Source organism: Ochlerotatus camptorhynchus, unplaced genomic scaffold (genome assembly GCF_037179485.1).
Source record: "Ochlerotatus camptorhynchus isolate MF236.1 unplaced genomic scaffold, CSIRO-AGI_Acam_v1.1 ptg000073l, whole genome shotgun sequence".
NCBI lineage: Eukaryota > Metazoa > Arthropoda > Insecta > Diptera > Culicidae > Ochlerotatus > Ochlerotatus camptorhynchus.
The window spans coordinates 57737-74779 of NW_027040563.1; the positions used below are offsets into that span (position 1 = coordinate 57737).

A 17043-nucleotide genomic window follows, 5' to 3' on the forward strand; every position below is an offset into this window, starting at 1 on the left:
CAACCGATAGAAAGGGAAAACACCCCTCAACGCCCCTCATCAACAGATGAGTTTAATAAAGGGAATGCTCGATCCGACTCGTACTTTTAATTGTCCTTTGTTCGCTTTCTGCTTTCTATATACAATTTCCCCACTGCCGTTCTACAACGGAACTATCAATTCTATACATCAAACGCCTCATCCTTCGCACAAAATTTTCAACTTAAGCCTAATATTGATGTTAAGCATCTCCAACTTTTCATTATCCTGTAAGAGAGGGGGTTGTTCCTATGATTGATAATTATGATTGAATAACGAAATCTATCAACAAGCAAAACACCATTATTCCAACGTTATCAGCGCATATTCAACCTGGATAAAAACTATTTTAAAATCAGCACTGCAGGTTTTTTGCTTCTACTGATCAACCATCAAAGCACTGCGTTACAAAGTTCTCTGTTTGCGTTAGTATAAGTCCATAGCGACAGGAAAAAAACTAATGTTTTTCCTCAAAGTCCGCATGGATTACCGCTGTTCAAGCAAGGTGGATAATATAGAAAAATAACCCTCTATAATCCTGCAAGCTGCAAAAGCTTTCTTCATACCGTTTTGTTTTTTCTCAAACTATCCTCCTTCAAACCGACTTTCCCTTCCCGTTTTTCCATCTTTTCAAAGTCCCGCACAAACAGATCATAAAAGCAAATGAAATTGCTCCGCTCTAATTATATCAAACTGATTTTTCTCTCTCTCTCGCTTCTTTCTCCATCGACAGGTAAGCCTTCGCAAGCTCTGGTCTCGGGAATTACGAAGAATAATAAAACTACATCAGCAACGACAACAACAACAACAACAAAAGAAAACTACACCCACTTGGGTGGGATTGAAATTGCGACAGACTAACTGACTCACTGGGGCAGTAACTCGGACGTGGAGAAATAGTCCTTGCACATCCTCCAGAGTTGTTCCTCTCTCGGGTGGATGACAGTATAAAGAAACACAAACAGCCTGAAGAGAGGGATACAGAAGAAGAAAAAAAAACGGAACACAATAGAATTACAACAAAGGCGGAAAACGAATCCGAGAGGAGGGGAACTCCTTTGAGCGCGCGCGACAAGGACAGAGAAAATAACAATTAAGTGCACCTTCGAAAGTAGTCCCTTTGTTTCCTATGTATGGATAAGTAGTCGGTAGAGATATACGGTAAGACGGAGAAGAAAACAGAAACTAGGTTAGAGGAAGCCGTTTCCTTCTTTCAACGATTTCTAAACGAAAGAAAAAGTAGAATCACGACCCGGTTCTACAGAGGTTTCAGTGCAGTTTGGATAACAGGAACTACGAGTAAAACTAACGCTTTTAGAGTGGATGTTTCACTATTCGGGCGCGTGTGTGTTTGTGTGCATCCACTGAGTGGTAGGCCCCGATGGCCACCGTTTTCCAAACTCAACAGTCAATATCTGCAAAACGAAACTCGATTGATTTCAACCGCCAAGGTCGTGTAACGAGTAGCTGTTGTGAGTCGACGTGGGGCGTGTGACGACGAGGAGTCTCCTGTGTCTATTGTCTCCGATAGTTTGGGTTCCTTTTCGAATGGCACCACAGTACCAGCAACGTCTGTACCACCATCCGGAGACGACGACGACGACGACGACGACACAGACGAAGGTGAAGACGAACACAGCTACCGTTACCCACGTTGATAGTACCGTATCAAGCTTAACACTAGCAAGTACCTTTAGTAATACTGCAAGCGATTGTTGTGACGATTTTACCGCCAGCTGCTGCCGCTGCTGCTGCTGCTACTGTAGAGTCGAAGGTTCAAAGGAAGAGGAAGGCGGCAGTCGTTGCGGTGGTGATTTGCAGCTGGTGGCGAACAACTGTAGTCGACGACGACAGCATCGGCAACTACTCTAGCAGCAATGAAACTCGTGAGCCCACTGAGGGCCGCCATCCTAGCCCTCGTTATGGCACTCGCCGAGTCGGCTGGAGGTAAGTGCATCGCTAGAGATTTAAATAGATTTCATGTACATAAATGTATGCTCAGATGACAATCTTTTGATCAGTCTTCTAAGTCTTGTTAACGGTCATGTGATTCAAACAACTCTAAATGATTATCAAATCAAAAATAGAGGCGAAAACATTTGCGTAAAAACTGAAATTAGTGTATTTATTCCGGTTCGGGTGGGCTGCAGAAACAAACTGGTGTGATTAGCCCTGCTTCCTTTGAATTCCGTTTAATCTCTTTGGACCATCTGACCCTCTAGCAAGCATTTTCAAGATGTACTGTGCAAGATAGTTACGGGCCTAAGCGTGCAACTCTCTATTCATGGTTCATGTACCTCTCTATGTAAGCAGTTGACCTCGCTTTTGACGTAGAATTACGTCTTTGTCGACTTGGGGGGGGGGGGGGGGGGGGGGGCTAAATAAAAAAAAAATGTGTGGTGAAATAGTGTTAGGTTTTGAACGCTTGTAACTTTGTCATTTATAAATAATAGAAAAATCCAAATACGCCAATCTATAGAATATTATATTACGATTGATGAAATTTGATGAAATAAATATTTAACTTAAGTATTGACTTCTTCAAAAATCTCACGGTTATCTTCAACAAATGTTTGGAGCTTGGCTACTTCCCTGCATGCTGGAAGTTGGTCAAAGTTATTCCAACTCACAAGCCTGGCAAAGATCCTACCAGTGCCAAAAGCTATCTCCCCATCAGCCTCTTGTTCTCCATCTCGAAGCTATTCGAAAAGTTGATACTCAGCCGTCTGCTGGTGTTTTTAAATGATAATAACATCTTTCTCAAAGAGCGATTCGGGTTTAGGAAAGGCCACTCTACCATCCACCAACTCGCACGGGTTACTAACATCATCAAGCGGAACAAGTCCGTTTCCAATACATCTGCCATGGCATTGTTGAACGTCGAGAAGGTGTTTGGCAACATGATGGCCTAGTGTACAAGCTGCATCGATACAAATTTTGGATCTACCTCGTGAAGATCATCAAAAACTACTTGTCTGGCCTATCATTCCAGGTCTACTTGAACAATGTCCCTTCTGATACGTTCAACGTTGATGCATGGGGTTCCTCAGGGTAGCCTGCTTTGGCCTATCCTATTAAACATCTTCTCGTCAGACGTTCCTCCCCTGCCGGGTGGTGGTATCCTGTCAATGTTCGCAGATGACACCTCCATCATCTATGAGAGTCGAGTGATCCGTGCTCTGGCGAGTAAACTACAATCAGACCTGAATGTTCTGTCCGACTATTTCAAGAGCTGGAAGATTTGTATCGATGCAGCTAAACCACAAACCATTCTGTTTCCACACTCGAATTCACCTCGGCTTGTTCCACCTGCTAACGTCAAGGTCCATCTTGATGGCACTCCTATTGAATGGCCGAGTGGAGTAGTCTGCCTTGGTCTCACCCTCGAAAGCAAATTGCTATTTCGATCCCATGTGGACTAGACATCCACCAAGTGTAACATCTTGATCAGGTCGCTCTACCCTCTGATAAACAGGAAGTCATCCCTGTCCCTCAAAAACAAGCTTGCTGTCCACAAGCTGATCATTCTGCCGGCTATTGAGTATGGTATGGGCCAATCTGGGAGAGTTGTGCTAAGTACCACCACCTAAAGCTTCAGAGGATCCAAAACAAGATCCTCAGAATGATCCTTAACAGTCCACCGCGAACTCGTTATTCTGAGATTCACCACCTGGCTGGTCTTCAAGCACTCGAGGGCCACCATCCTGGCTTGGATGGTTTTGTTAGATGATTACAGTGGGTCTTAATGACAGGCCAGAGCGTTGGTACTGCCTTCGGATGGTGTTACGGAGTCTTGTAAGGTCTTTGGTAGATCTGTCAAGGTTCAGAGTATTACCCATCTGTCTGGATACTGGCACGTGTTGCTCCCTGGCCCTGGAAGTCGCTTCATCGATGGAGCGCAGACACCGGTCGATATCGTCGGTCAATGTCGTCGGTCGATGTCGTCGGTCGAAGTCGTCGGTCGTTTCCGGGTGGACGTCATAGTCGATACTGGTGTCAATGCAGTGTTGGAACTGCGACCATTCTACCCGATGGTAGTTTTGCCGTGATGCTTGGAACTTGTTGATTGAGGAACCCACTTCAACTACCACCGGATAGTGGTCCGAGCTGAGTTCCTGATACACGACACGGTTGCGAAATGTTGTTGCCCATGTTGCGCCGACTGTTGCTCCAAGCTTGATGTTTGGCATTCAGGTCGCCAGCGATGATGTACTTTTGCCGCCGCCGAGTCAGCTTGATGATATCTCGTTGAAGGTCCGCTGCCAACCCATCCATGTTGTTGACTTGTTTGGGGCAGTAAGCTGCAATGATGGGGCCAAGCGATGAGCCAACTTCAACCCCGATGGCTTCGATAATTTTGAGTTGAAAGTACGACAGCAGGTGGCAGTTGATGTTACGCCTCACAGCAATGGCTACTCCCCTTCCTCTTGCTCTGTCGAGTCTCAAGAGCCGAAAGTCCGATAGGTAGATGTTGACTACCGGCCTTAGATGGGTTTCGGTGATGATGGCAATGTCGATCTCCTTGGCGTTAAGGAGTTCGATATGTTTGTTCTTCAGCGAACAAGCGTTCCAATTTGCAATCTCTATAACTTCACGATCCATACTTAGTGACAAGGGTCAGGGCAGCATGTAGCTGTTCAGGTCGGGTCTTGCAGGTGCGCAGGATGATGATGACCTCTGCCACGAGTGTCACAAGTTCCTCCGAGGTAAATGGGGAATCGTCGACGGACTCACCTGACACAGCACTGGCATACGATAAACCAGGAGCAGTGAAGGGACCTTGGTTCGGCTGGGCCGCTGCAGCAGTGAGGCGATGCTGGGCTGATCGACGGTTGGGGGCCGCTTGCTCTGTTGGAGAATACCCAGCGGGTGTGCTAAGGGCTCGTTGATTGTTAAGGGGAAGCGGAGCTAGGTTTGGGACCAGTCGTAGGGGCTGGATTGCAGGGTACTGAGCATCAGTGATGGCCGGGGGTGCACGATTATTGCGGTGTCGGTCGGTTGCCTGTTGCCGCCTTTTGACGAATATTAATGAATTCCGCTCGCTATGGGCAGTCGCGAGTGGACGCACGGTGGTTTCCACCGCAGTTGACACACTTTGGCTCGTTGTAATCAGCATGACCACAGGACGCTGTCGCGTGGGTACCTCCACACTTGTCACAGCGTATATGGCAATTTTTCGTGCCATGTCCGTAAGAGAGGCATATCATGCACTGCGTTACATCACGGTGTTGAGGTGTGTACGACTGCCAAGAGATGATGACTTGGAACAGATCCCGGATGTTGTCCTTCAGCCCTTGATAAAGTGAATTAGGAATAGCTGATCCCGGTAGCTGGTGTTCGGCAAGGGTCGCCGATTCATCGGATACACTGCCTCTGGTTGTTGGCCAAACCGCTCCAGCTTAGCCTTCACAATGGCCACCTCGAATGATGGCAAACCTAGCAAAACTACATTCAGTGGCTTCAGCGATGGCAAATCGTGTGTGTAAAAATCCACCTTGTTGTCCATCAGGAAACTTCCGATAGCCTTGTACTCATCCAAGCTGGAGCACATAATTTTTGTTCCGACGCTGCACAGCTTAAACCAAGGCTGTAGATTTTGATCTGTCAACACAGTCCTAAGTTGGTCGACATCCTTCATTGAAGTGAAGAGTGGGGGAATCCGCTCCTATTTTGTGATGGCAACGGCGTCACCACCACCTCCATTGTCTTCCTCGGGCACTGAGAACTGATTGCTTTGCAGCACACGGTTTTCATCGTCGTTCATTGACGCTCCATCTGGTTTTTGGCAAGTTGAACCAAACTTGCCAGAGCGTGTGACAATGACGACACTTCCACGGCGCGCAACGAAAAAAAAAAACGAAAAACGAAACAAACTAAAACCGAACAACTCGAGAAGGCGAGCGGGAATCAGAACTGAACTGAACTGCTTGACGGTCAAGCAGAGAATGATCACCGTCCTATGGGAAAATGTAGCGCTGTTTTATATCTTTACAGGTCAAAGCAGAATGATGCGCTACCAAGTAGTACTGTTTTTTTTTCTTGAGTATAGTGATAAAATTATTACATTTTATTTGAATATTTATCAAAGTTTTTTGTATCGAAAAACTGGAAAAGCAATTTTTGAAAAAGATTGGAAGAGTTATTTCCTACCAATTGGTGCATTTGGATTTTGATTTAATCTACAAATGAAAAAGTTATAAGCGTTCAAAACCTAACACCTTTCTATGACGGTAGAAATTTTAGATTTCGATTTACGCCCTGTAACTTACCGTTATACGCAATCAAAGTCAAAAAATAAAAGTAAGATTTAATTATACTCCCTCTGTTTCATCAGAAAGTTCTTTTTAAACTGATTAACAGTATCGAAAAATATTTTCAAGATTTTTGTCTGACTAGTGCTACAAAATATACCATGTTTCAACTTAACTCTCTACCATTTGAAGGAACTCACTCAGAATCACGAGAAATAATGTAAAACAGCATTTCATTGCTCACTAGCACCACTACGTGAAGCAATTCTGAACTAAAATGGTATGCGTCAAAAAGATGGAAACTTCGATAGATTCAGCCAAAATTGTTAAACGAAACATTTTCCCTTGCAATAACGCTGGCTAGTGTGTGCACCCGGAAGTAAAATGTATGCCATAAGCACAGCAGTGATAAAGAAACCTATTTGCAGGGTCATAGCCCATGTGTGAAATCCCACGGCAGGCAAGCATCAGCCCATACTTCCTAAAAGCATGTACCATCACGTCCATCAAACGTGCTAAAATTTGCCACTTCATTCGGGACCCAAAATCAGATAAGTGATTGGATCATTTGCCTGTCCCAAATCATAACTTATCTTCACCACAAACGCCCTGCTGCGGGCAAGAGCAGTGGGGGACATGAGCTCATCTGTACAAATTTCCATCGTCCCACTTTTCTCTGCATGGCACCATCTGCCAAATGAAACGAAGGTTGAAATTGGCCAAATTTGTACTACGATGGCTGACGTGCGTAGACAAACTTGCTCTCTCAAGCTTATATGATTGACTTGAGACCCGAGGGTAGTCCCAGTCCGGAAAGAGTTCAACATCTGTTTCCATCGCAAAACTTCTGCATTTGATCCGCACATTGTGTGTGTGTGTGTGTGTGTGTCATTCCCACTGAACCGGGCTCAATCCATCACGTGTCACAAACGTTACGAACAGCATCACCTTGGAACTTTCTTCGGCTTGTGAGAGTGCGAAGTTGTTACACAACCCATACCGATCCACGTGGTTGGCATTAGTTCGAATTTCTTCGCAGGATGAATGTGCACAAATTCAACTCATTTGACTGACCATTTCCAGCTGACCGAACCGAAGACAGATCCCGCCGGGGTACAAAAGAGTGTTGTGTAATCGAAAATTCTATGAACTCATCTCGATTATCTTTTGCCCAGCCGAGCACACATCGGTTGGTGAAGAAGTTCCGAATGAAGATATTATTTCATTTTCCATTCACATCAGTGTGGTTTTCAGAGCAAGATTATGTCGAAGCACGTTCCGGGATTGGGTTGCCATTCTGAGTGAATGTTAACATGACTAAAAAAAAGGAGTACCAGGCAACCCTGTCCCTGGCCATGCATTCAAATCAAGTTACAGTAGCCTAAAAATAAATCGAATCTACTGGATGGCTCTTGTTCTGTGCTCCCATCGTAGAAGGAGCTCCACCCCAAAACAGCAAGTGGTGATGACTTGAAGAAGTGCCACTGCGGCCAACCTCCGTTTTTCCCGATAATAGGGTTTGCTGATAGTTGTGGACTGCCCCCTCCCAGCTCACACCACCGACCGGAATCTATCCATCTTTTCAGCAGAAAAGACGCATTGTGTCCTGCCCGAATGGATGTGGGCAAAATATGAATTCCTCCACCACTGGATCTCGCTCTCGGAGCAGCAGCACTAGCAGTGGATGAAGAATGATGGTCTCAGAAACAAGATATTGGCGCCTATGGATCTATTTTGAATTTAAATTGGGTGCGGTCGAGTGTGATTAGAATAATGAAAGTCCCGCACCGCACTGCCTCAGCTCAGCACTGGGCAGCATCCGCACCGAAGGCCGGACGAAGGAGGAAAATCGAGAAGTATTGATATGCAAAGAAATAGATCACCGGGAGGGGTTTGGTGACCGGGTGGGCGAGCAGGCGGATACGAAAAAGGTCTTTCCGGAAAAGGGCCCATTTGTTCAATGTGGCCTTTTGTCGGTGATTCCGATTATTTGTTTATTCATAAACAGTGTTATCCTAATGGGATTCGCCACAGTCGTCGTCGTCGTCGTCGTCTCCGTCGTCGTCGTCGCAGGAAGTGACTGGTTGGGTTGAGGGGGGACAGTGTTTTATGAACTTCTAGCTGGTGCTCTCAAGCGGAACTGCCGATGGATCACAAGTCAGAGAGGGGAAGAGATTTCAATAATCTATATATACATAAAATGAAAATTTGTTTGGCTTTGTCGATGTTCGTTGCTATGGGAGGGGATGCCACTTCTTCGTTAGAAGTCAATCGACTAAATTGGAAAGGTGAATATGATTAATGTGGTCAAGGGTTGTTGAAATTTACGACATTTCAAAGTGTGAGTTATAGGAGACAATTGCTCTGACTTCGAATCGTCTGGATTTACACATTGGGATATCTGATTTTGTCGGATGAGTTCTATGAATTTATATTTGAAATGCTCAGGGTGTACTCCAGAGTTTCTTTGGGCATTTCCTTGAGATCTTCTGGGCATGGGCATGCCTATAAGGCTTCTGTTAACAGTTACGATATCATTACTTTCACTGTAGCGTTTCAGTACTGGGGTGGTACATTTAAAGCTGGTTACTTACTGATTTTTCAAAGGTGCCCACCTCAAAAGTTCTCCGTAGAGAGGGGATACACCCGGGGAAGCGGCTATATTTATCTTCAACCTAAACTCTCACGTAAAACATCAAACTACATGATAATCATGGCTTTTTTTAAAATCATCGAACTGGTTTGGGCCGAATGGTCTCAGAATTTTATGAAATTTTACCCGTAGGTAAAGGGCGAACACGAAATTATTGCGACACCGAAAATGTCATGCCAATTTTCTTATAATGTTTAGAATCAAACCAAAATTTTAGGGTAGTTTTATACATATATTTACTTCAAAAATCAAAAGAAAAGTTAATCGATGGAGCCTTGAGTGTAAAATTGAACGCATTTTCGCTTGATGCCCTCCATCAAAGTCTTTACAGTGTCATCCGGTACCAGTTTCTCAGTTTTTTTTTTTTTTCATTTTCTTAACATGTCCCTCTCGTCTTTGACTGTCTTCTTGCTCTTCCGAAGTTCCCGCTTCATTATTGCCCAGTACTGCTCCACCGGGCGCAGCTCCGGACAGTTTGGTGGATTCATGTCCTTTGGAACAAAATGGACAGAATTGGCCTCATACCACTCCAGGACACTTTTAGAATAGTGGCATGATGCCAAATCTGGCCAAAATAGCGGAGCTTCGTCGTGCTGCTGCAAGAACGGCAAAATGCACTTCTCGAAGCACTCAGATTTGTAGATCTCGCCATTTACTGTGCCCTTTGTCACGAAAGGCTCACTCCTCAGTCCGCAAGAGCAGATGGCCTGCCAAATGAGATATTTGGAGGCGAACTTCGACATTTTCTTCTTCTTAAATTTGTCGTCCACATCGAACTTGCTCTTGCCGGTGAAAAACTCCAACCCCGGAATTTGCTTAGAATCGGCTTTTATATACGTTTCGTCGTCCATCACACAGCAGCCATATTTTGTCAGCATCTTCTCGTAGAGCTTCCGTGCCCGAGTTTTAGCCGTCGATTGTTGCCGCTCATCGCGGTTTGGGAAGTTCTGTACCTTGTATGTATGTAGTCCAGCTCTCTTCTTTGCATTCTGGACGTAGCTCTGCGACATGCCGATCTTTTTAGCCAAATCACGGCTTGAGACGTTGGGATTTGCTTTAATCATCCGCTTCACCTTTCCCTCCGTCTTTTTGTTCTCCGATCCCGGTTTTCTTCCAGCTCCTTTGCCGTGGTCCAACGTCAACCGCTCCTGGAACCGCTTCAACACTCTGGAGACGGTTAAATCGTGAATGTTCAACATTTTTCTCAACTGCCGGTGCGACAGGTCAGGAAATTCCAGGTGTTTGGAAAGAATTTGTTCTCTCAACTCGCGTTGGTTCACCTCCATTTTCGTTGAATCGAAAAACACGACTTCGAGTTTGACAGCATGTACACAATACACATCAATGAGAAAGTGTGCAAAATTTGGTTGATTTTTACCCAATGGTAAAAAAGTTATGCCCTGTTGAATGTGTCGCAATAATTTCGTGTTCGCCCTTTAGAATTTATGATTATATGATCGAAACAAAAGATTCGGGGTGGTTTAATATTTACGGAAAATTTAAGTTGACGATTTCGAATTTTTCAAAACATTACGTGCAGTCAAGATTCCTATAGTACGGTAAATAGGGACCGCACTACAGGAATCGGCATTAACGAATACACGTACCATATGGGATCAGAGCTCATTGGGGACAAACTCTTATTGTACGGTAATTTGAAGAGATAACTTCATGATGTCTTGTGCAAAGTTATTAACAAGATAGATGACCACCTTTTGGGAACATTTTGCATCCAAAAAATCGCAAATCTGGTTCACCGGAAGACCCGGAAAATCCGAAAAAGTGGTCAATTCATGAAACTGATCGTAGAGCTCTGCAGTTTTTTTTCGAAACCACTCATATACGTCTTATTAGAATACAATCGGAGTTATGAGCCAAAAATGAACCCAGACCACGTAATGGTCCACTGGAAGAACCGGAACATCCCTTTTTTGCTTGTTTTATTGCTCAAAAACGTACACATGATGCGTTTTATTTGTAATGTATAAATGTTTTTACCGCACAAATGAGCAACTGTTACTCACAATCCTAAAGATATGTGAGTAACTTAAAAAAAAAACCTACAAGGGAAAACCCTATATGGTTGTACGCAATGGTGACGTAGGACTGCGTGGTCTTATATTATAAATGTTTTATGTTAAGTGCAGCTGGAGCTTGTTTTTTGTAGGAATAATAATTTGACCGGGGTTCTCTCTATTTATACTTTTTAGTATGACTATGATTGCCCTGAAAAGAACCTTTTGGTATGAATTTTAGTTGGGACATGTTCAGAAATTTAACTCTTTTGGATAATCTGGGTGGCCCTGAAAAGGGCCGATGGTAGTACAGGCTTAAAGCCTTTGGAAGATGATGATGACGCGTAGGCAGCTGGATGAGCTAATCGGACCGGACAATCCCATATTTTTCGGTTCAATGCAAGAGTCTCGGCCCGTCTACTGCTGAACAGGGGTTGAACTGGTGTCTGTGACAGGTTGGAAGGCCGCAGCTAGGGAAACCTCAACCTTACTACGATGAATGGGCACTCGGAAGAGTCTCGGCCCAGCTACTGCTGGTCACGGGTTCTCAACAAGTTGGTAAATCTTAACACTTTTTTCGGCGAATTTATGATCCTGTTTCACGTCATGGTTCTTCGCTATGCCTGTTCTAATAAATTAGCACTTTTATTTATTTTCTCTATTGTGCTTAATGAAATGAGTAGAAATAAGAAGGGACGTCGGTTACACGCTTGAAAAATTGAAAATTTAATAAATATTTAATCAAATAGCTGAAAAATCTTTATGATTTATCGTTAATCGAATGATTGAACTTTTAGACATCCCTAGAAAATAGTGTAATATCATGTTTCTTGGTGGTCCTTCGAAAATGTCGAACAGCAGAATTGCAACTGAGGGCTTCACTAATCTATTTCGCACTATTTCTGCTATGCTCTAGAAAATTTGCTCACTGTCCAACCAGTTCTTGACAAGATCTTTTTTGAACTCAAATAATAGAAGTTATGAAAAGGAGATGTTCAAGGAGAACTGCAAGGCAACGGGCAATCATTTTTTAACAAGCAGAGAAATAAAAACCTAAGTAGAGTAGATGTTTGTATATTTTTTGACTTCTTAGTGTAATTCCGAATTCTTATATAACATCATCGTATGACATTTGACGAGTTTAGTCACGATAGCTCCGGAAATTTTAATCTTTTCATAGTTTTCTTGAGTTCTAAAATGGTATCAAACATCCAATCTAACGATTGAGCAATGCGATGAGCGAGCAATCAGCGATCATAAAATCGCTAGTTATGACCTTCTGATAGCAAAATTGACAAATGTCATACACAAAATTTTGCACCTCATAGTTTCATAATTACGAAAAATAACATTTTAGCTGTAATGAGCAATTAAAAGCCTGACTGGAAGACCAACTCGATGTGGGAAAAGTGCTGTTTTTTTTGAAAACGATGGAAAGCGATCTAGTTACTACACTCTTGTCGAATATGGAGAAGAGGTGTCAGATGTCTATGACCAACAAAATTTTTCTAGCGGCAATTTTTGTTGACTAAAGGATTACCTTGAAAAATAGCCCATTCATAACGAACGAAGAAAGAGATGTGGCTTTGGTAAGCGAAATGTACAATCAAGTCGTGGTTTATTTGCTCGTTTATATGCTTTTTTTTCAATTTCACCGAGGGTCCACGGTACTAACACTAGGACTTTTTGGAAATCTGAGGTCGCGAATTGATTGTTTCAATTCAGCATCATGGTGGCTGGTATGAACTATCCTTTGAGCACTAACACATCTGAAGAATTCAGATGCAATTCCAATACAATACAATTCCTGAAGCAACTTTTTCCTAAATTTATTACATTAACATTAATCCAGCATTTCGTACCTACGTACACTGTGATGCAAAGTTGATCGGTCAAAGGTCGTTTTCATACAAACTAGCCAAGTTTAACATGTTGTAAATGTGTTCTGTTATGATCAATTGAGCTGAAATTTTGACGCAAAACTACAAATATGTTGAATTTCACGTGTAAGATAAACCACATTTTTTGAAGCACTTGCTGGAAGGTGACAATAAAATTAAAATTTGTGCATAGTTGACCGCACAAAGGTCAATGGAAAAGCAAGTTATTAGTCAAAATTTCAGCTCAATTGATCATAACAGAACAAATTTACAACATGTTAAGCTTGGTTAATTTTTAAGTTTAGACTTGTGTGTATGTAATGAGAAGTCACCACCAACGTTTTTGCAGCAAAGTACACTTCTGCGTTGAAAATTATCCCTTAAAATAGTGTTCGCTCAAGCCAGACAAAATACAAATATTAATCTTCAGAGTTCATTACAAGCGTGTTGATATGGTCGGTGCTAAGTCAGATCGAAATAAGTGACATTTGTTTTTGATTTCGAGAAAAACGAATTTAAAGTTGGCTATTCAATATTGTTTCTGATGTAATGTGACAAATCATTTGACCGTTTTCTCATGCTACTTGTTATTTTTTTTTCAAATCTGGCTGATAAAGTGAAATGAAGCTGAGAAAATTCTCAGGTTTTATTTTTATTTTACTACTTAGTCCCTTCTGACTTAACGCCGATCTTGTATAGTAAAATGTAGTGCTGTTTTGCATTCAAAATCGTCCATTTATATTTTTACTGATCTGAGTAAAAATATTCTGAGGGATTTTTTTAGCGTGGTCTACTACTTTGGTGAAAATGCACAATAGCTCGTTTAGTTTTCCACCAAATTGGCTGAAAGCATCAGAGGCTTCCAAAAATGCATTATAGAATATTTCCGCATAAGGACTTGTTGAAGAACACATAGTTCCAGAGATATTCCGGTATTATTTGGGGTGCTAACATGCTAACGGTATCACAACTACCGTAAGGTTGCCATCGACCGCTCACGTAGTCTTCCTTTACCTTCCTTTAGCATCCTTTCGACAAGCAATTGCGTCTTCCTAGGAGCACGGTGATTCCAGGACATCTCTGGAACCATGTGTTGAGTCTGCTTGAATCTATACCAGAAGATATTTCTGGAACCATCTAAAAACTTCACCCCATTTCAAAAGCCACATGTGAAAGGGCACACAAGTCTTCTGTGAACAAACCCTTGCAGTCCCTTATCTCGTCACCCGACAACATCACATATGATGTGACCGCGAGAGTCAAGGCATGCGAAACAGCGCACGGCGATGGCGCCCTGAGAGAGCGCATTGAGATGTTTCAATGAAACAGTCACATGTGATTGAATACATGCGTCGCATTGAGAGAGCAATGCGATTTGATAAAAAAATTAAACGCTCGAATTAGTTAAGAGCGTGTAGCTTGTCGCGCGCATCGTTCTGGTCTCTCTTTTGTACAATTAATGTAGCACACCATGGATTTGAGCGCCATGCGACGCTCCGTCTCACAGCTCGCTGTCGCAATTGTGTACGCGTGAGATTTCCGGAAGCCTGATTCTAGCATACCTGAAGTCGCCATCTTGGATTCCAAAATGGCGTCAAACATCAATTTCTGGCTTATACATTCTGCACCGGTTCCGGAAATATGCATATTGTAAGGTTTTTAACGAGTATTCATAGTATTCTAATATATTTGAGGTCGCCATCTTGGATTCTAAAATGGCAGCGAAAGGTAGCCGATATGTAATCTGTCTGAATTTACAGCTCCCGCAGAGCAGAAAGAATGAATTTAAAAATTTAAACAGTTGCGAAGTAACTGCACAAAGCACAGTGCAGCGTAGAAAGGAAATCTGACTGTTTTTAGATCCCGTTCAGTGCGACTGGTTTGTTCATCAGGTTCAGTGAATGCCGATCACTGGGAATGATGAATGCGGAAAATGTACAAGTTCATGCTGGCACAGGCAGAATGCGTTCCCTCTTCAAGCCTGCGTTCCCTCCTTTCTGGCACCAGATTGACGACACCCTTGGCAATGACGGTGGCTTCAGTGCTGTTTGCGACATTGATGTTGGCCGACATACTCTCTGCTTTCCTCAAAAGCTGCTTGCGTTATTGCACCGGAATCGAAAATCCAACTGACATCGTTTTTTGTTGACTGCACTGGCAGATGACTCCAATCCCAAGACCATCGGTTCGAACTGCTTCGGTAGGCCCTTCATCAGCAGACTCGCCAACCAAGTATCGCCCACTTCAAATTCTAGCTATGAAAGCTAGTGACTCATTGTAAAAAGCTCGTTCACGTACTCCTGAGTCGTTTGACCTATGACTTCTTCGTCACGTTCAGCGCCAACTAGTCGCATTACCGTAAGCCTTCTCAACAGGCCAATCTTCCTTGTGGATCCGCTGTGTTCGTAGGTTTTCCGTAGGTTGTCCCAAGCTTCTTTTGCTGTTTTGGCGTGATCTACTAGCCAGTAGATCTTGGAGTCGATGCTCTGGCATATCGTAGCTAGGGCCTGCTCGGAAACCTCATCAGTTGCTGCCGGATTGTTCTCCGCTTGGTCTTTCACTGCGCACCATGTCCATCGCACCATGTTGGTCGTGAAAAACCAGGAGCTGTAGTTCTCCGAACCGTGTAAAATTTCCCTTGCCGGCAACGATACTGAACTGCCCGGTAAACGACCTCCATTGCCTTGGATACTAGAACCAGCTTGAGATCCGCTACCTTCTCCTCCGTTCATTTTCTTCAGAATTTTTTTTAGCGTTTGAAAAAAATTTCCTGTCTGGGCCCATAACCTAATGGGACAATTAATGGAACACGTCTGGTTGATAGCGGTACTAGTAAAATTCTTCTTTATTTTTGATTTGTTATGTGGTTTACAATTGCTAATACAGGGCAAGAGGTTAGCCAGAAGGGCTCTCCATCTTTGGTGAACTTTTTGATTTTGTGTTGTACATGTTGTGTTTTTTTTTTTTTTTTTTTCCTCTTTTCGGGACATAAAACCACTGCGACCAGTAATTTGATCTATTGTAGTATATCCCGTGTCCTTAGTTTAGTGCATGTCGTATTACTCCATCACTATTGAGAAATGATGAAGCATTCGATTTTTTTACAGTTGTCATTCTCGCATTTATCGCAAGGATCCGACTCTAATTGAAAGGTCCCGCTATTTATACCCTTCGGAGTGTTGGAACACCCTCCAAAGGCACGCTCCTTTGTCAATCAAAATTGGATCTCTTAGCAACAAAAACAAGCAATGACACCGATAATGACCATGCATCAGAACCCTAGTCTTAACCACTTCAAACTAGGGAACAATGAATAGAAGATTTGGAATCACATAGGTGAAGACTAACTCATTTTGACGTTGGATAACGTCTTTCGGCAACATACGGGGGTACAAAATTGAAAACAGTCATTTTGGATGCGTTACGAAAAATTAAAAGATTTTGAACGATAATAACTCAACCGTCTCTCGATAGATTTACGAGATAATAGCATCAATCGATTGGAAATATTTCTAGCAATTTGCTGAATGTTTCAAAACTATTGATTTCATTCTGCAAACTATTGAAAAATGGTTAAAAGTAAACCATTGTCTAAAGATGGTGAAAATCGATTGATTTTTTATATTCTTATACTTTCTCCAACCGAGACATCAGATGCGAGTATCTGACACCTCTGATATTTTCTGTTCTACTATATAAGTGTCCAACATGGTCGCCCGTTCCATCATTGTCTATCCGATCGTTGACCCAGCAGCAGAGCAGTAGAGCAGCAGAGCAGTAGTACCAGAGCAGCGGAAGTAGAGCAACGGCAGCAGAGCCTGGGGGCGAAAGGGCAACTACGCCTAGTGCGTTGGTGCCAGTGCTCCGGTATACTGGGCCGCCGTCACGGAATGCCCAGCTGCTGCAGTTCTCAGTCGGTCGTATTCACCGTATGCTCCGCAAGGGCAACTATGCCGAGCGCATTGGAAAAATGGCCCTTTTCAGGGCCACAACATTATCAAGAAAGAGTTTAACGATTAATTTTCTAATACCTTATCAGAAATCACACCACACTTCAAATTGGACGCACACCACGATCATTTCTGAAATCTCAACCGTAATTTGCTAATGAATTTCATTCCGCTGCATCAATGTAGGCCATAAGTCCAGGGCCACCGCAGCTCTGCAAGGTAGGGGAAATGGATCTAATAGCGAATTCGTTTATTAGCGTATATTAGTGCGAAACC

At 43.1% G+C, this 17043-nt stretch overlaps 1 protein-coding gene across 2 annotated transcripts in view; it reads left to right on the plus strand.

The window, feature by feature from the left end:
• Nucleotides 1–866: 866 nt before the first annotated feature.
• Nucleotides 867–17043, plus strand: part of LOC135697550 (uncharacterized) — a 335633-nt gene continuing 319456 nt past the window's right edge. For both annotated transcript variants that reach the window (XM_065217305.1, XM_065217306.1), the window contains exon 1: nt 867–1965. In XM_065217305.1, coding sequence (XP_065073377.1) covers nt 1896–1965 — 70 coding nt within the window. In that variant the 5' untranslated portion in view covers nt 867–1895. The remainder of the gene's footprint in view (nt 1966–17043) is intronic.